The sequence below is a fragment of the Oryzias melastigma genome, linkage group LG3, assembly GCF_002922805.2.
Source record: "Oryzias melastigma strain HK-1 linkage group LG3, ASM292280v2, whole genome shotgun sequence".
Taxonomy (NCBI): domain Eukaryota; kingdom Metazoa; phylum Chordata; class Actinopteri; order Beloniformes; family Adrianichthyidae; genus Oryzias; species Oryzias melastigma.
This window is the reverse complement of record NC_050514.1, coordinates 4,768,661-4,796,575: the sequence shown is the minus strand read 5'-3', so window position 1 is coordinate 4,796,575 and position 27,915 is coordinate 4,768,661. Positions and strand designations below refer to the sequence as shown.

Below are 27,915 nucleotides of genomic sequence, written 5' to 3'. Positions count from 1 at the left end.
AGGTGTACTTCATAAAGTGACCAATGAGTGTTTATGAACTTTGCCTCTGAAGTCGAAGAGCCTCAATGGAGCAACAAAAGAGTCACTTGTGGTCCTGGAGCCTCAGGTTGGAGCTCCAGTTAAAAACTTTTCAGTTTGTTGTTGAACATTTGTGTCTCTAATGACACATTTGACATTCTGACACAACATCTAAGGGAAGTCTGGTGAGTAAATGATACTTTTCTAAATTTTTATGATTACATTATTTAAAAATTGTAGTCCTTGATGTATAACTGAAGTTCACTAAGTGGGCAGCAGGTGGCAGCACAGAGCTCAGCTTTCCCTCCTCCCTCCAGGGTTCATCTTATCAAAACTTCCCTCTTCTCCTCACTCTGGACCAACTTTTGCCTTTAGAAATGGATCCGCAGGAAAACCTGAGACCGGAACGCGGTGATGAATGGAGTGAACCGGGCTGGGTGAGCATGGCAGAGGCCCTCTCGGAGCTGACGCCTCCTGCTGGGATGACAGAGTGCTCCCCGCTCTGCTGGGTGCATTATTTATCAAGATGTGTCTTTAAGGCACTTTATCAAAAAGATGGATGAGGAGGCGTCAGCCAGGGAACAAATCTGAGAGGAAGGGCCCCTCATTCTGGTGGGGCTGCTGGCAGAATCCAAACAAGGATCGCATTGTTAGAAAAGGTTTCAGACTTAAAAAACAAAAACGGTGAGGATTAGAATAACGTGTTCAAAGCTGGGAAAACATGTTTGGATCTGATGATGCTCTTTAAATATTTACGATTTTAGTTTAAAACATGTTTTTTCAAATTCATCAGAGCATCCCAACATTTCTGCTTACATTTCTTAGATTTCTTTAGAAGAGTGTGAGTCTGAGAGGAAGCAGAGGAGGAGGAGAGGGCTTGGTCTGTGGTGTGGCTCCCTCCTCACAGGGAGGAGAGGAGGAGGCATCAGGGGAGGGAGCAGAAGGATGGACGGATGGACAAAAGAGAGCGTCTGCAGAGAGGCAGCTGAGGAGACGGAGGACCAGAGCCACACACCAGGACGAGAAATGGCAAATTTTTCGGGAACGTGGAAAATGAGGAGCAGCGAGAACTTTGATGAGTTGCTGAAAGCTCTGGGTGAGGAGGTCCACTCTTTTCTTTTAGGCACTGAGCGCAGAAGAAGTAAAAGTCAAATTATTTTGGATAGTTTGGCTGTAGGTGCGAGATATATATAATATTTTCTTTTCTTTTTTTTGTTTTGACTTTTTTATACTCTGGAGCAAATATATGGTATAAGTTGAGCATTTATTTGAAGTTCTTGTAGTTTTTTGTAAAACGGAGACAAACTTTGCCTCAAACAACAGGTTTGGGTGTTTTTAATAGGATTTAAAACAAAGAAGCAAATTTATCTGTAAATTTCCAGATTAGTTGAAGATTTCTTTCCTGCACTTCGCTCTTTGATTGAACCTAAATGATAGAAAATGAAACGGTTCCACTCATTTAGAGGTTGACATTTGCCTCAGGAGTCTGCAGCCTTCAACATTTGAAGAGCCACAAAGTCAAACTTTTAGAAAAATAAGACATACTATAAGAATGATACTATATGGTGTTCACGAGAAAACAGATTTTTTTTTTACTTTGATGGCCCTTTAGGGGCTCCTTAAAAATATAATTTACTTTCTTTTTGGCATAAACAATAATTTTCCGAAAATAAAACAACAAATGTTGACAGAGGTTGACATTAGGGGTGTGTATTGGCAAGAGTGTGGCGATACGATACGTATCGTGATGTGTGACTCACGATACATATCAAGATATATCCCATGAGCGCACAAGAACACATTTTTTTTAAAGAGTTTGACTTAGAAAAAACTCGACCTGAATATCAATGCACCTTTTATGTTAATAAAATGTTAAAACATTTATTTTACTAAATGATCACAACGTTGAGCACTGCAACTGTATCTCTTATTGGCTGCAAGTTACTTTTACCCAAACAAATTAAATTTTTTTTTTTTTTTTGGTAAATTGATAAATATTTGTTCTTAACCCTAGAGCACCATCACTGTTTGATTTTTCACCCGAGCTAAAGTATATACATAATTTCCAATATGTGTCATTTTTCTTAGTGTTATGGCTTCCTGGGTAAAGTCTCACACGTCCCGGGAATGAGTGAACCAAAGATGAAGTCTCCAGTATCATTATTTTTTTAAAGTTCCCCTGCAATGAAAATCATGTTTTTTGAGTTTTTAACATGTATATGCGGCATGTTTCTTATCAAAGAGAACAAATGTAATAAATCATTTTGCTTTTGTATTTCTGAGTATTTCTCCTTTTTAAATCAAACTGTCGCAGAAAAACTCTTTGAATTAATGAACCTTGCTTACGTCACGAGAACACTGGAAAATCTCCACCAGACTCCACGGAGCTTCTTGATGTGACCACGGAAATGTGAACGGCGGCTCATTTGACCGCAGTTCTTAAGGACTATAAATCCACGGCGCTCTTCACTTCCTCGTCTGAGCTGACATCCAGCTCAGAACGACACAGCTGTAGCAGCAGTCATTATTTACGCTAGCAAGACACAACTACCATAATCAGACGGGGAGGGGGGCGTGTGTGTGCCCGTGATGGAGCAGGTGCGCTCAGCTCCGAAAGCCACGCCCCCTCAGAGGATATTTTGCAGACTGAGGCTTCAGATCAACATGAAAAATGTATTTTTAAGACATTTAGATTTTAGTATTTTGGTTAAAAATGTCGTAATCATAATTAAAACACTACTGAGATTTTTTTTAAATAAAAGAATTGTCATGGGAGGACTTTAATGAATATTTTCTTCTCAAATTCTGAACTTTTCAGTAATTTTCGTGTATGTTTTTAGGATCTTCCTGTTTTTATTTTCCATTTTGTTACATAAATCAATGAAAACTCCTGTAATGTATCAGGTGTTGTCATATTTTGATCTAGTTTTTATGAGAAATAATTTGTTTTGGGTGTATTACTGTATGTCGGGTAAAAACTACCTGTCAAAAGTGATGGTGTAACTTTTTAAAGCTGAAGTGTTTTCGGGTTAAAGGGAACAATCAATATGGTCTGATTTCAACATTTATTTTTTTCAGATTAAGAAAAAAAAGCAGAATGAATATGGTAAAAGTAAGAAAATAAACATTAATTGCTACCCTAAGCCTGGACCCCACAAGACGGCGTGCTAAAAAACTCTTTTCTTTCTCTATGGTTTTTGATTTTCACTGGTGTCCATGGTAGACAGGACATTCTGCCCACCTTTGTCATGAGATCCAACACGTCATTGTAAGGGTGGGGTCATCTGGACCCCATAAGATAGCACAAGGGTTAAATGGTTCAGGAGTCTGAACGGTGCTTCAAAAATAAGAGGGGGGGGGGGGATTCTTTCCAGAAACATTTCAGTGTGATGAAGCCACATGAAAGGATGAATATCGTCTTCATTTGAAATCAATACAAGTATCACCTAATGAAGTATCACAATAGATCGCCCAAATCTATTTCTCCTACGCCCCTAGTTGGCATGATTTCCACATAGGATCATAGGTAGTGTAATGTCTGAAGTAACAAAAAATAATTTTTTTGACCATTTTTGGTGAAACTCGTAAATAGAACTAACAAAAGTTAAATTAAAGCTAATTAAGTGACCTTTACTGTATTTTTCAAGCAACTTAAATCTGGTACACCTTAATTCTGGTTGAACTTGACCTCTCATTGATTTTCTTTAATAAATGGCACACACAAATGTGTCCAAATGTTTTAGTTTGACTTGTAGTTTGCTCAACTGTTTGTGAATGAGTTGAATAAAGTTACTTATTTTTTTTAATTCACCGTTAATTATTTTTCTTCAACCAGAGAGCCACATAGGAAGGGTAAAGGGGCTGCATGTGGCTCCAGGGTCCCGGTGCCGTAGAGTTTCACACAGCACGTCTTCAGCATTCCTGGCTTCTCTCTCGTCACTGCAGCCTCCACATCTGCTGATAGCAGTTTTAACTGGCAGCTGCTTTCAGATCCTCCTCAAACATGACCCCAAATCACCTTCACACCCAAAATATACGATTTCAACTCCAAAAATGTGATATAAGAGGCACATTCTCAAATGGCGCACTGACAAAAATGTGACACCACCCAGACAGTTGAAAAAAGAGTTTTTGACCCAAGACACATGTTTGTAAAGCTTTGACTCCCCGATTAAACATGTTCAGTTTCATTTCAGGGGTCAACGCCATGCTGAGGAAGGTCGCAGTGGCCGCTGCCTCCAAGCCCCACGTGGAGATAAAGCAGGACGGCGAGCATTTCTACATCAAGACTTCCACCACGGTTCGCACCACAGAAATCAGCTTTCAGATCGGAGAGGAGTTCAACGAGGAGACGGTGGACGGCAGGAAGTGTAAGGTAGGTCGACCGCGGATGTTCACAGGATCACCAGCGTTTCTCACATCCGTGCGAGTGGAATAACAAAAAAAGTCCCTATCAGTGACATCAAACCAAACTGGTTGAATTCTGAGAAACCGCGTCTTGAATCTCACCCAGAGTTGCATGCCTGACAAAATGGCAAACATTTCTGCTTTTTGGCGATCAGGCTTGCAACTGGGTGGGTGAAAAATGTGAAAAACCACAGAAAAGTGTTGCTTTTCTGCAGAGTTTGGCGACATGGGAGACAGAAAATAAAATTTACTGCAAGCAGACTCTGGTGAGCGGGAACGGCCCGAAGACCTTCTGGAGCCGGGAACTCAAGGGGGACGAGCTGATCCTGGTGAGTTTGGTGATCTGATCAACCACATCGATGTTCATGATCACACACACGAGTGTGTCTCTTTTCAGATGATCTGTTTAGCTCTGTTTGCTTTTGTTGAATTCTGGGCCTCACATCTCTCTGGTCCCACAAGACTGATGGATTCTCCCCGTAATGACCGCGCTCTATCAGCAGATGTTTGGATGCTTTTCAAAGTGGGAATGGGTGTCAGAGTTGGAAATCTCTCCGTTCACACAATCCATTCAGTGTTTCAGCTTTTCCTCCTGCCTCTACACAAACAACAGAGCAGCCAGATGGACAGTCAGGGGGATTTTCTGGCCCATAATGCATCAGTGCTGACCCTCCTGAAGGGAAAACGTAGAGAAAAATGTCACGTATCTGGAGATTTTTGGCGAAGGTTAAAGGAAAAGGTTGATTCCTCGCTTCAATCATCAGCAAACACAACCAGCTGCTGTTTGATTTGACGAATATTCAGTCTGGATTTAACTTCAAACTTAGATATCCACCTTTTTAAAACGACAAAAACACGTTTTCTTGGTTCACTCTGAAGATTTTACAGCAAACTTGGTGTACCGCAAAAAAAATCTCAAAAAATCTTTTAAATTAAAACAAAGTCTTTATCTAAGCAAAAATTCTACCAATAAGGTAAGGAAAATCATCTTTCCAAAAATTCCTGAATTTAAAAAAACTAACTAAATTAACAAAGATTATTTTGCTTTTGAAAAATTACAAAACAGAAACTAGGGTCTTAAATTCTTATCAATCAGTTTTTGCAGGATTTTCAACTTTTTGACATTTGATTTCATTCCCCCTGTGTAGTTCTGGGATGTTTCCTCACCGTTCTCACGACGTTTGTTCCACCAGGTGAGATCTTCCATGGAGCTCCAGGTGGAGGAGATTGTCAATGTACTTTTTTTCCATTTTCTAATAATTGCTCCAACAGTTGATCTGGTTTCATTAAGCTCCTTGCTTTTTGTAAGTCGGTTCATTCCAGTCTTCAATTGTGTCCCCGGTGTCCTTTGACAGCTCTTCGGTCTTGGTGTAGAGCATGAGTCGGCAACCTTTAACAGGAAAAGAGCCATTTGGACTAGTTTTCTACTGGTCAAAACCTAGAAGGAGCTGCATAGACTTACTTTAGCCTTTAAGAAATTTGGTCTTTTAATTATGATTCTGCTTTTTTTTTTAGATCTGTGAGGAACAGAGTTCTTATTTGATTGTATAGGAGCAAAATATTGTTTTCAGCATCGCTATAAAAATTATTTAAAAAATTAATTCAATTCTTTTTTCCATCCCTTCTCATCTATGATGAATATTATTCTGTCTTGGTGTCTTCTGGTTTTAGTAACCTTTCCCACTGTATCTAATGTTCTTCTCTGTGTTGGCCACAGATGCTGCAGAACTCTTAATCATTACATTTGCAGAAACTTTTTTCTAGTGACTCAGTAAAGTAAAAACCCTTTAAAGTCGTTAAACTTTCATCAATAAATGTTCTGTTTCAGGCGGCCCCTCACAGTTTTGTGTCTGTCAGAAACAAAACTGCTTTACGTTCCAGGCTCACAAAAAAAGCCACAGCATCAACGCTGTAAACATCTGTTCTACTTTTACTGGCCAGATGGACCTAAACCCCCTCTAAAAAGGAAAAAACTCTTTTGTCCAGTCTGACTTTGATGGAGATCTCTGTACTGACTTTCTCTCATTTAGGAGGGGCCAAAATTTGGACGGAATTCCGATTTTCAGATGTGAAACAAAGAGTTTAGCTGGGAAAATGTGTTTCTGTTCAGCGTGAAGGTGTGTATGTCTGCTCGTGGTGGAGCAACACGCTGTAATCTGATTGGTATGTGGGAATAAATCATAAGAAAAAACCTAAAGAAAAGGAGCAGGAGGTCAGGCAGAAGACCTTCGTCTCGTTGTTTTAATGTTTGGATGATCTCACATCATGAGCTGTGAGAAGCAGATGAATCCGAGCACTTCTAGATTTTCTGACTATTTCTTTCTCCATCTCTGCTCTCCATGGAACTGTTTTAATTTCATAATTAAAAACGTGACACTTAAGATGGAAAGAGCAAAACTGGCTCAAATTCAGAATTCTTTTTGGCAGTTTGAGGTCTAATTTGTGTAAACCCAAAAGCTATGAGAACATTTCAGCTTTCTATAGCTGGAAATGACTTTACATCTGTTTTCTTTTCTGGGGTTTTGTATGTCCTGATAAAACATTCTCCTCATACTGTCATTAAAAGAGATAAAAAAGAAAAGTTCCCAATGAAAATATTACACCAGTCGTTAAGCCAAAACGCAGAGGCCATGTGTGGAGAACCTCAAGTCGTTTTCCTGCTGGACCACCTTTAAGATGCCGTCTTTTTATGATGTTATCAGATTCTTAAATCACTGTGGAGGAATGTTTTCCTGCTGTTTCTGTTGAGCTGAACTCCAGGTTCTCCTGGACCTTTTCAGGTCCTTCTAACCATCTCACTCAGATCCACTCGTCGTCTCCTTTGGTTACAGTTGTCAAGTTTGGAGTGAATGTGACTATCGTGAGGAATCATGTCCATCACCTGTCCTCCATATAAACTCAAAGGTTTGGCTCTTTGTCTTTAGCCCAGTATGGAGACGAACAATAAGACTATTGAGCTTCTACTGTTTAAAGGAGTCTACATCAGACAACTAAGAGATGAGTGGATGGATAAGATGGATAAAAATACATGGGATAAATAAAACTGATGAGATGGATAAAATGGGTAGATAAAAGATAAAATACGTCAATAAGAGTGTTTAAAGTAGGTAAATCAGATAGATATTTTGATAAGATAGACAAAACATGTAGATAAGAGAAAAAATGTCAATAAGATAGAATAGGTAAATAAGAGATAAAATATGTAATAAAGATAGATAAAAATGTCGATAAGAGATAAAATAAGTAGAAAATAGATAAATTATGTCAAGAGTAATAAATAGGTAAATAAGAGATCGAACATGTCAATAAGATAGAATATGTAAATATGAGATAAAATATGTAATAAAGACAGATAAAAATGTCAATGACAGATAAAATACATAGAAAATAGATCAATTATGTCAAGGGTAATAAAATAGGTAAATAAGAGATAAAACAGGTAGATAAGAGATCAAACATGTCAATAAGATAGAATAGGTAAAATATCTAGATAATATGTCAATAAGATGGATTAAATATGTCAAGATAAATGTCAATAAGAGACCAAATAAGTAGAAAATAGTTATGTCTAAGATAGATGAAATAGGTAAATAAGAGATAAAATATGTAATAGAGATACATTTGTCAATAATAGATAATATGTCAATAATATGGATAAAATAGGTAAATAAGAGATAAAATTTCAATAAGATAGATATAAGTAGACAAGAGATAACATTTTGATAGATAAAATGGATAAAAAATATAGATAAATACATCAATTAGATAATAGATGAGATAAATAGATAAGATAAATTAGGCAAGTTAGATAAAATAAGAGACAGTGAGATAGAGATAAGATAAAATAAGTCAATAAGATATATAAAACAGATTAATCAAAATAGGTGAGACATAAAATAGGATAGATGAAACATGTTGATTAGGTAAGTTAAACAACATAGATCAGATAAAAATGTTGATATTGTAGATAAAATAGATTAAATATAAATATAGTATGCATAAAGTATAGACATAGTAGAGAAAATGGATGAGATAGGTGAGGTTAGCAGTTAGGTAGATAGAACTTTTAACTCAAGTGTATGATTCTTTGTTCTATTCAAAGAAAGACAAAAAAGTCACAAAGTTATGGTTAAATGGATACTTGACATTTCAAACCAACATGTCTGGTTATTTTACAGACTTAAAGACCTTTATTGTCTCCATAATGTCGACATGAGTCAGGTGAAATGCTGGAAAGCTGGCCCCGCCCTCCTGATGAGACGCTGGCGTCTCTTCCACTAATGGTCCTTCCTGGTGTCACACCACCTTCCAGATGGAGCAGCTCAATTATTAACACATTCAGCACCATTTGACTGATCCTCTTTTGAGCCTCTAAATGCGTCTTAGTGAGTGGAAAATATGTAAGAACCAACCACTCTGATAACAATAAATGCAAATGAACATTTTGTTACAATGGTGTCTTTGTCATTTAACATGGAATACAATTACATCTTAACAAAATGAATCCAATTTTACTTTGATCAACTGTGGGCCACTGGATATTTGAGCACGGGGCATTTAGCTGACGGGCCACACTTTGGACATGCCTGCTCTAAATGCTTGTTAAAATAGTAGTTAAAATGAATTTAACACAAAAGCAGCTTTTTAGTTTAAAGAAAACATGACGAGAAACTTTTATAGAAAGTCTATTGAATGTAATGTATTTAAAGATATTTAAACTTTATTTTGTAAGATTTTGTTTTTTTCATTTTAACTTTTTTTCTCTATTAAAAAACAAAAATGATGCTGTATTAGGAGTAAAGGACAAGACATAAACTCGTAAAGAAGAGTTTTTGGCAATAATTCTATATAAAGTAAAGAAAGATTAATAACAGCAAGTGGAACCTTAGAGAAAGATTAATCTGGCATGAAAAAATGTAAACTGCATACAGAATGCAGCTATCATTTGTTTTTCAAATTAAAATCAGAAACGAAAAATGATTCCGTTTTTGTTTTTCCACCTTAAAATAAATATATATATATATAAAAATTTTTTTTTTACTTTTTACTGTTTTCCATCAACTTTTACATTAAATGCGTTTGAAGAAATATGTTGACAAAATAAAGGAAGTGTTTATTTCTTCTCTCTCCTTGCAGATCTTTGGAGCGGACGACGTGATCTGCACACGGATCTACACACGAGCATAACTGATCATCTTCCAAGTTTTCGAGTCTTCACCTCCAGTCCTTTAATCCCCAACTCACATTTTAATGTAGAGATAATCCAGTTTACCGTAAATACCTGCTAAAGCACTAACATGTGAATAAACACGAGCCGCTGAGGTTCTGTCTACTCAAAGGATAGTTTAATGCCAAACACCATAACACTCATATACAACGATGTAAAAGTCCGGAAGTGACACAATAAACAAGGTACAAACAGTATCTGTATGTACATCAGCTCCCCGGGGGAAGCCTGCGTGTGTTTCTTCTCTATTAAACACAGTAAATATAAAAATAAAAACCCAAGTATTAAACCGTTTCAGGATTGTCTGCAGCCGCTTGTGTCGCTGCCTGGAGTGAAACCTTTGAGGGACCTGCTGATGTGTGCGTTTGCTTCTGGTCAATGTTTGTCACAAAACATTTGTAAAATCCTGTCCAGCGATTAGTGGGAGGAAAAGAAAACCCCCCGTTTAGGGCACCAACATTCACATTTGTGTTCCAGCGAGACAAACCATAAACTGTAACTCGAGGGATTATTGCTCGTTTTTAACCCTTAAAGGAACCTCCAAACTCCCTTCAACTATGGCTGACATCCTTCCACTCACTTCACCATCGGCCATAAGAACCGCACAGACTTGCAGACAAAATCTTGGGTGAGACGTTGAAATATCAACAAATGATGATACTGATTCTGGAGAGAAAAAGAAGCAGGAAATCTTGGGGCTGTGTGAGGAGAAATGGCTGCTCAGCTACATTCAATCAGCATGTGTGCTGCTGACGCCTGAAGGTAGAAATGCACAGACGGGAACCCAATCACATAAAAATAAACAACTCTTCTACAAAACAAACACAGATCATAAATAAGAAAAGAAAAAACATGGTTTCTGAGCATCTTCCTTTGGTTAAAAAAAAAGTTAAAAGTTTTTTAAAAGTCTTCTGGGTAAAGGTTATACGTGTTAATGTCTGCTACACATCAATGACACCTGATAAAAAAACTAAATATAAACATATTTACACCAATGGTTCGGGCAGTTATAAATTATTGTACTGGACGCACAGATTTGGCATTGTACGAATGCCAAGCATCTACCACACCATCGTAGAAGTACGTGTGAGAACATTCACAGGCTGTACAAGTTTACAGATACAAGTCCCATTGAAGTGTGTACGGGTTGGTTTTAACTGAAGCACTGGGCACTTGTTACAGAGGTCTTTTCTCTCCCTGTAAAATTCGGAGGCGTCCTTGAGATTCTTCCTGAAGTGGTTTCTGAAAAAGTGGAACTTGTTGAAACCATGAATAACACTCGAGTAGCTTTTTCTCCCTTTAACTTATGTACACTTGTCCTTTGAAAAGGGCTCAAATGGGGAACTTTAGTCTACGTAGGTTGTAAAATCATAAATGAATCATTTTTTTAAAATAAGGATGGACCACCAACAAGAATTTGGCAACTAAATACAGCAACAGGAAACAAAAACAAAAAAACGTCAGGCTTGACAGTTTTGTCCTACAGCGTCCTGTACTTCACCCGATACTTGTTGACGTTAAGATAATGGAGCACTTCGGGGCAGCGAGTGGTGGTGCACGACAAAAGTCCTTCTTGTTGGTCTCCCATCAGCCACTTGTGGTTGTCTGCAGCCATTTCGCTCGTCACGTGCTCCTTGACCCAGCCGTCCAGCCAGGTCTGGAAGCGCCTGTGCAGACGCGTGTTCACCTGCTGGTGGGACTGAAACACCAAACACGGAAAATGAGTAATGCAGCACAGGCAGTCCAATCACTCAAACTGGAAAAAAACATTTTTTTAAATCTTTTACTTTGATAAAATGTTATGAAACTCTGAAGAATGAGGTCAGAGAAGAGACAAGAAAGTTGTAATTCACCAAACTGCAGCTCTAGCTAACACAGGGTTCCTTCAAGCTTCTTTAAGTTAAATTCCAGACTTTTTAAGACCTTTTAAGGCCATGCAAATGGAAAATGAAGACCAATTTCTAAGCCTGTTTCCCATTTTATTTATTATTTCCCATTTTATGATCTTATCCTTGCTGTGACGCCTCTTTTTTTTTTTTAATCAGCAGTCTGCATTCAACATACTGGTACTCAACGATTGGCTCTCTCACTGTTTATTTCCATTATTTGATCAAAATAATCACAACTGTAAAATTATATTTTCAACAAAATATTCACCACTTAAAATATAGAAACAGAAAGTTTCTTTTTTTGGCTGTATGTCAGGATCTCTTTTTTCTTGGAGTAGTACTGCAGACATAAAAGTCTTTAGAGTTCTGCTTATCTTACTGTTGTGTTTTGTGATCACAAATTACACTTCTGAGTAAAGTCTTTATAAATTTAAACATTTCAGACAATAAAAATGAAGGAAAAATGTTCTTTCTGGACTTTTTTTTGCTCAAAAGCCCCATATTGTCGTATAAAATGTACCTAGTAAAACATTATGATTTATCTGATTGTTTTTTTAATCAATCGACAGCACTAGCTGGTATACACACCAAAAACCTGTTGTCCAGTTATGAAGACTTTAAGATTCAAGTCACTTTTAAAAAACAAATCTTTTTATTGAGACTTTTAACTCTAGCAAGCAGATGTAGCGCGCCAGTTTGTTAACTTTTATTGCTTTTATTGTTAAGTGATTTCAGCACTTTGGTTGCTCCAGATTTCATAAATGCTATACAAATAATAAATTGATTGATTTAATACCACATTTGTTTTTATTATTATTCTTATTTCTTGCCAAATAGGACAATTACAAACATGAAAAGGGTATTTATCATGTGCAGTCCTGCTGACAGTGAAATCCATTTGAAGGATGAGTAGCTACATGGAGTAAATTTATCTTCTGTTTTATCTTTTCACTTCAAATTAAAATAAAGGTAGAATATCTACAGTAATGGTATTCTTTCAGAAGCTGTATTTTGATTTGAAATTTACAAAAAAAATCCCCACAAAAAGAAAAAGTCCAACAGATTAATGTGTTTGCGCTCACTTCCTGTAGGATTTGCACTCAAGGTGTAAATATTTGAAGCCTCTTTGTGTTCATAAATATTTCTCTGAACTCACCTGATGAGCTCTGGTGAGTGCTGTGTGCCTGTACATGCAGTCCTCAGATTTGCAGACGTAGACCATCTTGTAGGAGTTCAGTTTGAACATGCACTCCATGTTCAGCTCGCTGCTGCCCTCCTGTGGCTTGTTTGAGGAACTCTTGGACAGCCTCTCCTGCTGCATCTGCTCCCATCCTTTCTGGCACTTCCGGATCTGTCTTAAATTCCTGAAGACAAAAAAAGAAAAAAGAAGTTAGAAGAAGTCTAATTAAATGGACAGACTTCAGAGGAAAATGTCCCACACATAAAAACAGAGTACACCACACAGAAACGTATGCTATAATAAAAAAGCCCAGCACAGTCTTTCAAGCTTGAAGGATCACAAACCATCATCATCATCATCAAATCTGAAGTCCCTTCGCATGATTATTTCCATCCCATCAATCAGACTCACCCAGCAAAGCAGATGACTGTGGATCATAGGAGCAGCAAAACACTTTATTCCAGCTTTTTCGTGATATAAAAGCTTTTAAAATCTTGATATGTAAATAAACCCAACCTGATGTTGATTTTCAGCAGAAAAGAATCATTGATCCCAACTCAACAAAAGGTTTAAATGTGTACTTACCACTAAGGGTGTGGGACTGAACCCAGGAAGTTTTTTGTGTTTTTTTCATTCAGAGATCATCTTAATAAAAGATGACATTGAAACCAAATTCAAGCAAAAACAGTTAAAGACACTAAAGAACTGATCCAGCTAAATGTGTGAACATAACAGCACTTCAGTGAATATAGTAATGCACACCCAACAAAACTGTACAAATCTCACACCCAGTGAAGATGTGAGCTTTATTTCAAACGCTTTTAATCTGAGGAGAACAAACTAGCAGTTTTGATTAAAAGGAAGTTAAAGCTAACACTTTCTGATTTTAAAAAAAGGGATTTAAAACTATAGGAAGTTTAAAACTGTAGGAAGCCAAAAATGGCCGGCCCTATTTTTTTTTTTATTATTGTTTTCTCGTGATAATGAGATTCACTATCTCGTTATCACAAGAAAAAAATAATTTTCTATTGATAATGAGATCCACTATTTCATAATCAAGAGAAAACAAAATTCATTTTCTCTTGATAATGAGATCCAATATTGGTTATCACAATATAACAAGTCGTTTTCTCGTCATAATGAGATTCATTATCTTCTTATTGCGAGAAAAAAAATGGTTTTCTCGTGATAATGAGATAATGAAGAATATACTGTAGTGTCTCTCCCTCAATGAGTCTTTGGTACTTTACTTGTTTTAAGTCTTTATTTTGTGGTCAACAACAAAACAGCAGAAGGAAAACACTATTAAAGTTGTTTTTTTACTATTTTTTTTATTTGTTAGTTGATCTATGCTCCTCAAAGGTCTAAGTTCCATCTCACGCATCAACCCCAAACAAACAGGTTGATTCAGAACCGGTGAGCGTCTCTGCATGGTGCGTTTACTGAGCTCCAGACATTAGCATACCCAAACAGCCCAACTCAGTCCACTATGATATATTTTTGTCCTTTTTCTACAATAAGCAGAAAAACAAAGTAGCCTTTTAGAGAAAAATGTCAACACTATGAAATCATTAAATTATAAATGGTTCAGTTCTTCAGGTGCTCAACATTTTTCTGATAACTGCTTTGTTCTGGAGCTCAGTGAACGCATCATGAGCAGAAACGCTCGTCAACCCTGGGTTCTGTCAATCAACCAAAGAAACGTAGATCCACTAATAAAAAATAAACAAAAAAACAACTTTTGTGGAGAACTTCTTCTGCTATCTTTGTCGTTAATCACAAAATAAAAAGACTTAAAAGAGGCAAAGTCTCAATGAGGGAAAGTGAGAGAGGGACACTACTGTATATTATTCATCATGTCATTATTACAAGAAAATACATTTTGTTCTCTTGTGATAATGAGCTCAACAATAAAAAGAAATAATTGGGCAGGCCATTTTTGACTTCCGTATGAAGTGACACTGTACATATCAAAAGCGACAAAATCAACATTCTCCATCTTCAGGCTTTGTGGTGTCAGAAAAAAAATCCACATGTGAGCGCACATTGTAAATATTTGCTTTATTTATAAACCCTACTACTCTGTACAGGAGCTGAAGATAATATGTTCAACCAAGTTAAAAAAAAGAAGAATGGGAGTGAACAATTGATCATTCAGAGATGTAAAAAAAGATCCACCAGTAACAAGAACTGGCAACAGGAGAGCACCTTTTAAACAACAACAATTACAGAAATCAGGCTTAAAATAAAGACATCTGAAGGTTACACACAGATATGTTTAAAGATAGACTAAAAAATACAATAAAAATAGCAAGGAGAGGAAACCAAGGTCCTCTTTAAAACAGGTCACACACAGGTTCACTTGTTCAAAGTCCCATGAGAATGAGGAGGATTTGACAGTTTTTGCTTTTATTTTACAATTTTAGTGACTTTTATGTCTACTTTTTGTTTTATAACAGAAATTAAATCCAATACAACACAAAAAATAAAACAAGTTTTTTTTAGTAGTCAGCAAAAGAAGAAAATCTGTTATAAAAAAACAAAGAAGTTTCTTATATTTTATTATTTAAGTTTATTGAGCTGAAAAAAAGAAATAAATAAAGTTCTAAAAAAAAGAAAAAAAAGTGACAATGTAAAGTGCAACTTTAAAGTGAGGCCAGAGGTCTGAAAGGTTTGGTTTTTACATGTCTGCTGGAGATGGATGGCCTTTGGTTCCTCCTCTAAAGATGAGCTGAACTGTCTAATCTGCTGGAAAGCTCAAAATGAAACTGTAAGGAGACACGGCAGGAGTCTCACCTGGGGAGGAACACCGGCTTCTGGGCTAAGTGTTCCCGTAACTCTGGGGATGCAGAATCTGAGGTGAGGTATCTGCCCATGTAGTCTGACCACCTCTGGAAAGGAAAAACAGCAAAGTGTGATTACAGTCAGTAGTGTTTTAAATACAGATGAAGCGGTCTGCATCAGCTGTCGGGCCAGAGGAGCATCATCTGATATCAGAGCTGGATCTGAATTAACGTCTATTATTGGAGTATTGATTCCACTTCTGCACAAGCGCACAGCTGTAACACGGACCACGATACAACTTGAAAATGTTCATTTTGCTTACATCGACCAAGTGTTAGCATTAGCTGTCCTATGGGAAATTCCATTAGACGTTAGCATCAAGCTAGCGGACTTTGGCATTATGCACTAGATCGATCTCAGATATATCATAAGCCAGAGGGGGAGAGTGAGGGCCACATACAAACTAGTCAAAAGGGTCATAGAACTCAGACATACAATGTGTAGCTTTAATTTGACTGTTTTTAACTCTCCTTACTGTCCATTTATCATTATTGTCAACGGAGTAACTCCACCTTTATTGATGATCAGACCTATGTGGAAACAAACCCTTCAAAGTTAACTGGGGTCATTTTTTAAACTAAAAGCTGCGTTTAAATAAAAAGCTGTTAAATGGATCTGAATGACTCTCACCTGAGCATCTGCTGGCTCGTCGGAGTTCTCCTCCTCTGTGTCCAGCAGCTCCAGTGCCAGACTGACTGTTCCTTCTTTCTTCACAAACATAACCTGAGTAAAAACAGGAGCCGTCAGTGGAACGAGGCACGTAACGCGAGTTTCCTTCCACTGGTTGGAGTATTTTACCTTGAAGCAGTTCTCGTCTGACATGAGCTGCTCTGCCTTGCGCTGGTAGCCCCCCTCTGCTGTGGCTCTGGATGTCTGTGAGGACAGTGTGCCCCCTGTGCCTTTATTGGCACATTCACTCAGGTACATGTCCATCACACGGCTGCACACGTCATCAGTAACAAGGTGCTGGAGCTGTGAAACCACAAGGATGTAGCAGGTTAAAGCCAGGGAGGTTTACAGCAAATATAAAAAAGGAAGGTTTGTTTTTGAAGTGTGCTAACCTGCCGGACAATATTCTGAATGAGTTTATCCATGGTGAAGGCAACGTAGGCATGGATGGTAAACATCTCCCTAAGGGAGTCCTCATACTGGGCTGGCTCCATGTTCCCATCCAGGAGATTCCGCACCATTTCCAGAAACACGGAGTAATAGTCCTCCACCTCGACGTCCACTGCAGAGAGAAGGAAGAAAACAGGTTTTTCTGCAAGAACAGGAAGATCTACAAATATGAGATCAAGAAGCCAATCAGACAGTTGTAAGATCTAAAGAGGAGGCTCAGCCGTGAACCAACACATGTGGAGAGCCTCTTTTAATCAAGTTTTATGTCCTGAGATGTCTTAGTACAACGTTTTGTGATGTGTAATAATCTCTTTAACAGTTCAATTCTGGTGCAGCTAAAGTACACAAATGAAAAGCATGTCAGCGTCATTCTACAGAAACAGATCTGTTAAAGGCTGCTGTTAAAATCTATTTTACGTATAAAACATTTATATGAAATTTGGGAAATAATGCTCAAGAATGAGAGGCAAAAAAGTGACGGAATATATTCAAAAAAGTCTCCTAGCTTTTCTAGTAAACTGTAGTCAAAGTCAGATATGCAGAACAAAAAACATTAAATATCCAAGCACTGAATCTTATACTAGATAGACCCTAAGGACATTTTAATTAATAGAGTTCATGATGGCACAGGAACAACAGATACGTTGCTCAGCAGCGTTTAGGATGGATTGAGAGCTGGAGATCCAACAACAACTTCAGAGAAGTTCCACGAACCTCCTCCATAGAAAAGACTGTAAGGAACCCCACCAGTATGGAGATTCTTCATACATATATTTTTAACTCAAAATTGTGTTTTTAAAGAATTTCAGATTAAAACTGCGTTTCTGAGTATTTCTATATGGAAATTGCATTGGATCAGCAGCAAATGAAAACCAGCAGTTTGAAAAAGCTCAAGTTTGCGACACATCAACTGTCATGCGCTCTGATTGTAAATCCTCCACTTGCAGACAACGTCTTAATTTTCCTTGTCTGAGCGGCTATCTGGCTCAAAACTGTACTTTTGGATAGCTCTCATACTGATCGACGTTTTTTTTTGTTACGCTAATGTTAGCTTGAGCTTGTGGGAAGCTATAAGCTAATGGGAGGGTGTAAACACAGGGCTGATGGGAAATTAAGGTCTTTTTTTGTTTTGAATAAAAACTGCATAATTACAATTAAAAGACCACTTGAAACAATTTCAAACATAAGTTGTTTCAACAAAAACTGCTCTTTTTTCTTTAGGATTTGCAGCTTTTCTATCCACTTCCTGTTTTTCTGTTCAGAATTCTACTCAAATTGATTTTGTCGATCAGCATTTTAATACACGACAGGAGCTTTCTCGGAGTAGACGTGGTTGTAGATTCATAAGGACAAATTGTCACAACATAAAATAAAAATATTTAAAGAAAACCTACCTGGCTCCTTCATCTTCAGTTGGATTGCTGGGTTTTCATTCTTGTCCTTTTTCAGCCCCAATACTTCCTTTTCCCACTCCCGCTCGCGGGCGTCCTCCTCGATCTGCTTCTCTGCTTGCCCGTAGATTCTCAGCAAGCGGGAGCAGAGAATGTGATGGAGGCGGAAGAAGACGTACCAGTAGTTGTTGACGAAGAACAAATTATAGGCATCGTCTGTGCCCCGAAGCTTCTGGGCTGTAGTGTTGCTGAACAGCAGCTTGGACTTGACGGGGCTCCTGCCCGACAGGCCGTTGTGCTTCTTGGGGCCGCCCTCGTCCATCTCTGCGTCGTCCTCCTCCTCCTCCTCTTCCTCCTCCACATCAGAGAGCTCTCCGCGCCGCGCGAACAGCAGGTCGGGGATGAAGTGGTGGATTATCTGTTTGATCTTGAACTTGTCTTCTTTCTGGATGCCCACTTGTCTCTTGACGTGATGGATGATCAGAGCGGCGGCGTCTTCCAGGATTTGACTGTCGTCGTAGGTGAAGGTCATGTGCGGGCTGCTCGGAGGCTGTGTCCCCGTTTCCTCTGATGTTCGTTCCTGGCGCTGTCAAACATTGACACATGAGAACTATTCAACATTTTTGCAAACAAGTAGCAAAAATCCAAAATTTGTGTTAATATTTGCATATTTGATTAGCTGTAAAGTTTTTTTTAAACTTCATTCTGGAGCTTGTATATACTATATATAAATGTCACACTTAGAACTATAAATTTGTTTACAAAAAATGTACAAATTCTATTTTTCCACTGTAAAATAACTATAAACAAGCAAATAAGTGGGCTTACCTCGTCATATAAAATCTCAATTTCGTTAAGCAAAGTCTTGGAGCGCAGCATCTTGGTGTCGTTCTGCTTGAAGTTTATGCCTTGATGGTCGAGCGACTTCAGGTAGTACTTTTCATTTTGCTCCCGCCAGATTTTGTTAAAGCCTCTCTGGGCTTCCCTCCACTCCTCCTCCTTCATTTTTAACCTAAAACGTAAAACACGTTGCTTCACGGTTGTTCATTAAATCATGGATATTAGGAGAAAGTTGGACTCATACCTCTTTAGCACTATAGGGACGGACACCGCCGGGTTTCTCTTGAGCCCGTCAATGATGTCATGGGCTTTGTCTCCATATATCCTCTGGATAGCTTTTCGGTGAATGACCTCTGAGGAACCACCCAGTGTGTTGTCTAGCCTGAAGCGCAGCTGCTCTTCAGCCGACATGCGAGATAACTTCCTTTGCACAGTCTCGAGGACTCTTATTGTGGCGAGGTTGGTTTCCAGCACAATATCCAGCTACGGTAGAAACAAGAAAATAAAGAAATGGTGACTCAGGGTTCCTACAAGTTTCTTCAAGCTAAATTTAAGACTTTTTATAACCTTCTTAAGGCCTTGAATTTCTCAGTCCATGTTTCATTTTACAATCACACCTGTAGCTTCCTATCTTGTCATTTGTGCCGAGATGCTTTGGATCATAACAAATTGTTCTCCTGCTGTTCATTTACATCAGGGGTGTCCAAATCCATGCTTCAAAGGTCTGTGTCCTACGCATTTTCTAACCAAACTCCCATCGAAGCTCCTTATTGGCTAAACACAACTGATCCAGGTAATCTGGAGCAAATAAGGCAGGATTTCCTGATTTCTTTCAAGGCCTGGATTTGGATGCCCCTAATTTACATAATTTGATCCAAATTAATCTTGGGTTGAAAAATTACATTTTTGACACAAAATGTGAAACTGAGAAGTTTCAAGCAGCACAATTCTTAAAGCTAAGATATCAAACTTCTAGGCTTTTTAAGGTATTATTTACAAGTTCAATGCTTTCATTTTTGTTTTCAATGACTTTTTAAAGACCCTATGACGGTGTAGGTGCCACATAACAGGTACCATCAAAAGCTTTGACTATTTCTAAGCACACAATTTGAAGAAAAAAAAAGTAAACAAACAACAGAAATAATGTGCAGCAACAATCTATTGGTAAGACTTGATTCCTTAAAAGCTTTATTTATAGGATGTTAGAAAGACATTTACTAGCACAATAGCCCATTAGAGTTTTTTTTAACTTAAGCATTAAGATTCATTAACACCTAAAGTGAGACCATCCTCTACAAAGGCCATATTAATAAACTGCTCACAAGTTTAATAAATGTATGAACTATATTTGTCAATATTATATTGCGTGTTTTGCAGCACCTTATCTCAAGTTTTACCAGCTTTGGTAAGATTTTATCATAAGATTTCTTAAAAAACTTTATTTTGAAATGATTAGGCTGTGCTGCTCACCTCAAAGCGGTCATCTTCACATCTGTAAATGTGCTCCTCGTACTGAGTCTTCTTGGAGCTCACAAAGGTGGAATCCTCAGACCACGATGGAAAAGACACCCATGTATCATTCAGAACCTGAGAGAAAAAGATAACACAATTTAAAAGTCCTTTGTAGTGTATTCACAAAAATTCAGATAAACACAATGTTAGTAAGCAGAGCTCAGGTTGAAATCTAACTAAAATGTATTATTAATGTTGTTAATATTATATATTAAGGGAAAAAATACAACTTCTGTGCTTGAAACAGTATTTTGGGGTCAGAGAAACAGCAGAGAATGCAAAAACAATTGCTACCAATAAACAGAATGAGGCAATAATGACTACTTTCTGAGATTGTGGTTGTCTGAATATTCTTTTTCTTTCAAAATAAAAGCTCAGAGCTCCTAACAAATGTCAACAACACAACAAAGTGTGTATACCTCTCTGCATAGTGGCGTTCTTCCAGTGCACTTGGGCTGCTGGTAGCTCTTGGGTAGTGCTCTGTAACTGGACCCCAGCCTCTTGCATGAAGCATAGTCGATCTCCATGGCGATCCCCTCTGTGGACCGCTCTTTAGGTAAACTCTCTGCGTGGCTCGTCTCTCCATAGCTGGACTCTCGGTAGCCCAAGAAGTTCTTAAACCATGTGAAAAGCTCCGGGAATTTTCTGTTAAGAATATTCAAATATATCAGTTGACGGGTTTGATTTTAGTAATTTTACAAGAAAATTTGACTGTTTTCCCCCCAAATTGTGTGCTTTGAGAATATCAACCCACCAACTTAAATTAAATGAGATGGAAACAAATTAGTTGTTATTTCAAAGTATTTAACCAATTGAAACATCTCCAAAAACACCTACCCAAGAAATGGAATAACCAACTGGACCAGCTCAGTGCGAGAAATCACTTCCTGGTTGAAGATGTACAGACAACGCAGGAAGTTTTCGTACCCCTCCGCACTTCGTAGAGCCTTCTTCACCTGTGTTCATGTGATCAAAATCAAACAACTTCAAGATAGTTTCAATCACTCAAAATACAATCTTATTCTACTACTATAACATATTTTTAAAGCAATACTGCATGTGAGTGCAGACCTTCTCAAAGAACATGGTTTCAGTGCTGGTGCTGATTTTGCCCAATTCAGTCAGGCTGTGGTCCTTCCCCATCATTTTAGGCTTCTTCTACAAAAAGATAAAAGTCATTAAATGCTATTAGAAATCTTGACTGAACTGTTTGTGACAAATACTCAAAGGATCTACTTTAGTCGAAAATAACTCCAGTCATTTCAGGACTTTATTTCTATTTGTTTATGCATGAAAGCAGTTTTGTGTAGCTCTGTGGAGAAAAGACGGATAAACATTTACCTTGATTGGGGGCGTGGCACTCATTCCAGCAGGTCTCTTGATTGGCAAGCCGTTCTGACTCAGCCTCTGTTTATTGTTCAGCAGGGATCTCTTAACTGTACCGCCGTGATCATTGCGGACAGACTCGGCTCTGTCTGGTGCAGTCTTGTTTAGTAACTGCAAAAGGTGAAACATCTCATAACTCCAAGAAATTTGAGTACTTAACAGAAGACATCATAATCTGGCCAAATACCATTAAAAATGAGGCAAAACCAATAGAACAATTAATTCTAAAGTGTGTTAGTGATTAAAAGTGTCCTTGTTTTACTGGGATGTTGATATAACTCAACACAGACATTTCAAGAATTTCTTATCAGTCAAAGTACAGACACAAAAGTGACCAGATTAGGGTCCTAAAAACCAAACAACTAGGTTTATTCCCAGGTCTGCTTACCACAGAATTGTTGGCGTCAGGCAGGAACTGACCAAACTCCGACAGTAAGTCCTCCTGGTTCTTGAAAAGTCTGGCCACTTGAGTGTAAACCTCTTGTTCAGTCAGTGCTGGGGTGTAATTACCTCCTGCTTCTTTAGCATTTCGTTGCTCCTTCTAGATTAGTCAAACAGAAAGAATGAATTCACAGGCGTCTTTCCTGTGTCTCCAGATCCTTCTTTACATCTGGGTCCCATTTCTCACCTGGTATGTGTGCAAGATCTCCAGAAAGGCCTTGTAGATGTCTGGCTGGCCCTGGAAGCGGTTTTTGATCTTGTTGACATAATTGATGGCATGGTTGAACTCCACTGGCTGGTTGTTTTGGAGGGGTGGCCCGCTGGATGGCGTGCTGCTGACAGGGGTGTGCGGTTGCACCGAGGGCGAGCGTGGCGAGGCATAAGATGGGATGGATGGATTGGGCTGGCTGGTCGGTGTATGGGCCGGAGACTGGACAGGCTGTTGAGAAGAACCAGAATGTATATTAGAATGCCTCTAAAACAGGGGTGTCAAACTCAATCACACAGGGGGCCAAAATCCAAGTCACGGGCTGAACAGGAAAAACATTTATTGACCACCCTAAAACTAAATTTTTAAAACTTAAAGCCATAACGTTTTAACAGAATTATGAACTAGATATATAGCATTACCTGCAATAACTCTAGTGTGAATGCTGTAAGCTGAATTTGGCCACTGAAGATGCTAGTGCTGATAGCTGAAGATGCTGAAACTGATAGCTAAAAATGCTGAAGTTGATAGCCAACTAAAATATAAGCTAAATGCTAAATTAGCCTAAAAAAACTAAAATAAATAAATAAAAAAAAAAACTTAGGTTAGCCAAAACAGCTAGCAAGTAGTTAAAAAAAAATAGCTGAACTTTAAAATATCCCAAAAAACAGTGACAGTAAATATTAGCCTAAACTCCAAAACAGCCTAAAAATTTTTTTTTAAAGGTAAAATTTGCCCAAAACAGCTAGGATGTAGCTGAAATATTAACTAAAACAAAAACAGCTAAAAAAAAAAAGAAAAATTAAAAAGAAGCTAAAATAGTCCAACAATAAAACAACAAAATAAACAATAAAATAAAATGATCTGGAGGGTCGGATACAGCATCTTATTGGCCATATTTTTCAGAATATAAATCGCATTTTTTGGTCTTCTTTAGGCGATACATGTAATTTAAATAAATAAATAAATATCAACCACCCCTAGAGGGTGCTGTAAGTGTGTGCATCAGAATTTGATACTGAAAGGATAGCAGAAGAAGTAGTGATAGTAATATGTCGGGCTTGTTGAAATTGTTTCAAAGCAACACAACTAATGAAAGATTTAAAGAGTTTAGTAAACTTGTTTATCTTCTTTGACATACCGTAAAAGTTATAGTATGTTAAAAATTGAGTGTCCTGTGTGTTAAAGGGTTAAGTTGTGGTTATTGGAATAATTCTCCATAATTTGCTCCAATAGATTTCTGCAATCTTTCATTAGGCGAAACAGTCTGTAAAATGGCAAACAGGTTCTACCTTGCTGATTTTGTTAGCAGTAGGCTGGGTGGCAACAGGAGGGGTCGTGGTTGTGTGTAAGCCAGTTTGGGGCAGACTCTGCGGCTGGGGGTGGGTTGGAGGCTGACTGGGCGCCCCGGTTACAGGTATGTTCTGAACAGAGATACCATGCGGGGTGATGTAGTGGATCTGCCCCGGTGTGGTTACATTAACCAGATCGTTGGTTTGAACTTCGATCTTGTATCCCGGTGGCAAGAAAGTGTTAAAACCCATAATGAGGTCTGGGTGGCCCTTAAAGAGCTGGGAGACACGGTTGATGACTCCTGGAGTGTCTATGCTGTAAACACACACACAAAGCAGCTTGTTATATTTAAGGTCTTGGCAACCGAATTCAAATAGTGTTTGGTGAGTAAAAACTGCTTGAAAAGCTTTACCTTTGTGATTTGAATTCTTTCATTATATCAAGGAAATCATTGTAAACTTGGGGTTGATTTCCAAACTGCAGTTTCACTTGATCCAAGTACGACAAGGCATCTTCAACCTGTACATACAACAGAAAGAAATCAGTTTCAGCCCCATCAAAAATAGTTTTAACCTCAACAAAAATATAATTAAAGTGTGACATGAATAATTACACATCTTTTTATGTTTTACATTTGCATAACCGTTTTAAAAGGCGTTCAGTCACCTTCAGTCGCTGAAACTGCTGCTGCTGCCCTGGCGTAGATGTGATGGGTGCAGATGGATGGACATGGCCTTGAACAACTGCAGAGACCTGTTGTTGGACTGCAAGGTTGTGTACATGGGGACCAACATAGGGTGCAGTGCTGTTGTGTCCATGTCCATGCCCACTTGTGCTCTGAGGCATGGTAGGCACCTTCAGGAAAAATAAATCAATGGAATAAAAAATAAACAAGATGTCTCCAAACTTAAAAAAATATTCTAAACAAGACCAGCAAAAGCCACCCTACCTGGTATCCCTGTGGGAGAGAATACTGAATGCCAGTTGATGGCTGCATGCTATCTGCAGCCACCTCTATCCCAGTGAGGGCTGGGGCGAGGGCCCGGTGCTGAATGTTTTCTGCAAGGCCTTGAACTGGGGTGCGATGTGGATGCTGCTGCTGGGGAGCAAATATCACTTCCTGGTCCTCCACTCGTCTCTTCATCGTATACTCATGCTCAAAGGAGCTTCAAATAACATTCATAAGCAAAACAAATAGTTTATTTCATTTTGAAAAACTTCATTTGACACTGTTTTGCTTAAATGCAAACATATTCGTTGTTTTGGAGTAAATGCTCAAGCTTGGCGACAGTTAAAAATTTATTAAGCGGAGCTTGTAACTAGGTATTAATTTGACAGTTGTGTCTTAATGCCCCAAAGCAGACAAATCATAGTTTGATACTGTTGACAGCACAGAGCATGAACACTTGTGAAGCCAAAAGAAGAATTTATACAGGCACAGCGACCCTCAGGAAAAACTTATTGTGCTTTTAAAAAATTGCTTTATACCGAATTAGTGATATATGGCTCTTGTACTTAAGCGTAATGTGACCACATTCTCTATTCAATACCGTTCTTTGTCGCATTGTTCACTACAAGGGGGCACGAGTTGTTCTCTTTAGAGTGCAAGTTGTGTATATTTGATGCTTGCAAGTTAAAATATAGAGGGTTAGGGTAGGAACACAGAAAGAGCAGTTTATGGCACATATATCAATGAAACCACATCAACCCTGCATTTTAAAAAAATTAACAGAAGCCTGGAGCTGACATGAATTTGAAAGAACAATTAATCATATATATATACATTAATAATTTGTAACCATGAATAAGTAGATTGTGTTCAAAAATCTGCAGTTTGGGGTTGATATTTAGCATTTTTGGACACAATTTAGTGTTTTGTACACACAAATGTGTTTTGTGGCCACGTGAGGGAGCAACAATTAATATTTTAGCTTGTTTTTTTATTCTTATTACTAATTTATGAGCACAAGATGCTAATTTGTGCACACAGAATGATGATTTGTGTTTACAATTACTCATTTTTACTCACAGAATGCCAAATTTTGGTCACAAAATACTAATTTGTAACAGCAAAATGTTACATTTTGGCCACCAAATGTTAATGTGCCTAAAAAATGCTCATTTTGGGCCACCAAATGCTAATTTCTGTCCACAAACCATTCTGTATCCACAATATGCTACCTTTTGGCCACTAAATACTAATATTTGCCCTCAAAATGCTTATTTTTGGTCATAAATAGCAAGATTTTGTATCCACAAATGCTATCTTTTGGCCACTAAATACTAATATGTGCCCACAAAATGCTAATTTAGCACCATAAAATGCTAAATTTTGACAACAAGCTACTTATTAGTGCCCACAAACTGTTCATTTTTGGCCACAAAATGAAACAGTTTTGCAACATACTACTTTGTTACCAACAAGAGTGAATAAAAAGCCAATTTGTGACCTCAAAATGCTCATTGGTGCACAAAAATACTAATTAATGGCCATAAATAATTTGAGGGAACGTTTTTTGGGGGTGAATGTCATGTCCAGGACTCCGTAGCCATTTAACTAATTTAAGAACAAACTGTCAATATGTAAATTAAATTTTGTTTGCATCTTTTTACATTACAGATTAGATGCATGATTGATATAACCCCTTTTCCCCGCTGTAACAACCCATGACGGGCGCATTCTCTAAATATGGGTTTCCACGGGAGAAGAGCTATTTACTGACGGTCCCTAAGCTGACGTCACTCGGCTTGTGGGAGGGAGGGAGGACAGTCTGTGTGTCTCATTGCTCACCACCGTTTTCGGTGAAGAGGGCGGCTGAGCGCACGGTCTTCATTCGACGAGATCGTCCATTTTGCTGCTTATTTTTTCAAAAATATTTGACCGGACGCGAAAAAAATACGACAAGTAGCGATCTGCGTGAAAAATTGGGCAACTACGTTCGAAAAAAGGCCAATTTATCCACCCCGCTTTTTTTTTTTTTGGTAGGCACGTAGGCGATCTGTGTGTCGCTCGCTGAAGCCCTGCCTTCTCCCCTCCCCCTCCGAGCTAAAGACCAGGCTATCCGTTTTCGGCGAGCGCACTGCTTTGGCTCGTTTGATGGCTGGCGCTGACTTTAGTTCAAGCGTTGAGTTCTACGGCAAACACGCTATGCCTATTATATGCAATCAGTGAGTTATCAGGCAGGAAGAAACAGACAGTAAGAGTTTGTCACTGAAAGGTTTTCAGAGAAATTCCACTGTAAACGGGGTCCTTGCTAACTAAAACATTAGACGAGCTTTAGCATTGATTGGTCGGATAAACCGAACAGAAAACATCGATGCGAATTTGAAGGCAGAAACACAAGTGAGATGTTTTCATTCTCATATGGGCGTCCCATCAATACCATAAGCGGCATGGTCAATTTTTAAATTTGACCACGTTTGGTGGTTAGCCCGGGACGATACATAGCTAACATTTTACTTAAACGTTGCATAAACGTCAAAATATGCAAGAAGTTTAGTTTAAAAAAATGTCCGATCCATTTTTGCCCCACATTTCGGCGACTAAAGTCACATTATAAACCTGAGTCGAAAAACAAAATGTAGTACAATAAGAACCACCTTACGGGAAAATTCATGTTAGGTCAAGCTGCTTGCCGTTAGCCTGTCAGCTAAGTCAAAGTTGCTAGCCTCGTTAACGAGTAGCTTGACTAACTTCTCGATGCAGCAAGTTAACTTAACCGCAAACATTTTTTTATTTTTATTGAATACGAAGGCTTTTGTGTGTAACAGAAGAGCAGTGAGTGTTCGGTCGTTACTAAATCCCCCGGACAAGGTTAAGTAGCAGCTTGCTATATTAGCACAACAACCAGCCATCATTAACACAGGATCTCGGCTAGCATGCTAACTTTAGTTTAACTTACCTCGAGCGGCTGCCTCCAACAACAACTTCAAACACCAGCGCGACCGATCTCTACCGGCGCTCCTCTACATGAGGATCCAGCCAGCGATGTCAGGAAAAGTAAAGTTTAGAGAAGTGCTATCGAATGGAAATGTCAGCAACGGAATAGGCTGTAGTGGCTGCGTCGCTAACAACAGTGTATGTATGAAGCGGTGTTCCTTCCTTGAACATAGAGGCGTGTCTCTCCGCGAGGCAGGCGAAACCCCGCCCACTCTGAACT

At 38.4% G+C, this 27,915-nt stretch overlaps 2 protein-coding genes across 3 annotated transcripts; one reads left to right on the top strand and one right to left on the bottom strand.

Moving 5' to 3' along the window:
* Nucleotides 1-9,864, top strand: LOC112160393 (cellular retinoic acid-binding protein 1). 2 transcript variants are annotated; one of them, XM_024294867.2, is made up of 6 exons: nt 1-203; nt 336-455; nt 844-1,114; nt 4,215-4,393; nt 4,641-4,754; nt 9,562-9,864. In XM_024294867.2, exons 2-6 carry the CDS (start codon nt 396-398, stop codon nt 9,610-9,612), a joined length of 675 nt encoding a protein of 224 aa, XP_024150635.1. In that variant the 5' UTR covers nt 1-203; nt 336-395; the 3' UTR covers nt 9,613-9,864. The 2 variants fall into 2 exon arrangements, with proteins under 2 accessions (XP_024150635.1, XP_036072816.1); XM_036216923.1 differs by lacking the exon at nt 1-203 and having other exon boundaries at nt 312-455.
* Nucleotides 9,752-27,872, bottom strand: LOC112160390 (paired amphipathic helix protein Sin3a). Its single transcript, XM_024294864.2, has 21 exons — nt 27,658-27,872; nt 24,705-24,921; nt 24,422-24,610; nt 24,168-24,274; nt 23,755-24,070; nt 22,442-22,693; nt 22,202-22,354; nt 21,769-21,924; nt 21,499-21,585; nt 21,265-21,383; nt 20,847-21,072; nt 20,386-20,502; nt 19,160-19,398; nt 18,904-19,087; nt 18,079-18,661; nt 16,627-16,796; nt 16,364-16,537; nt 16,196-16,288; nt 15,518-15,612; nt 12,698-12,905; nt 9,752-11,351 (listed from the first exon to the last, which is right to left on the bottom strand). Exons 2-21 carry the CDS (start codon nt 24,897-24,899, stop codon nt 11,133-11,135), a joined length of 3,882 nt encoding a protein of 1,293 aa, XP_024150632.1. The 5' UTR covers nt 24,900-24,921; nt 27,658-27,872; the 3' UTR covers nt 9,752-11,132.
* Nucleotides 27,873-27,915: the final 43 nt, after the last annotated feature.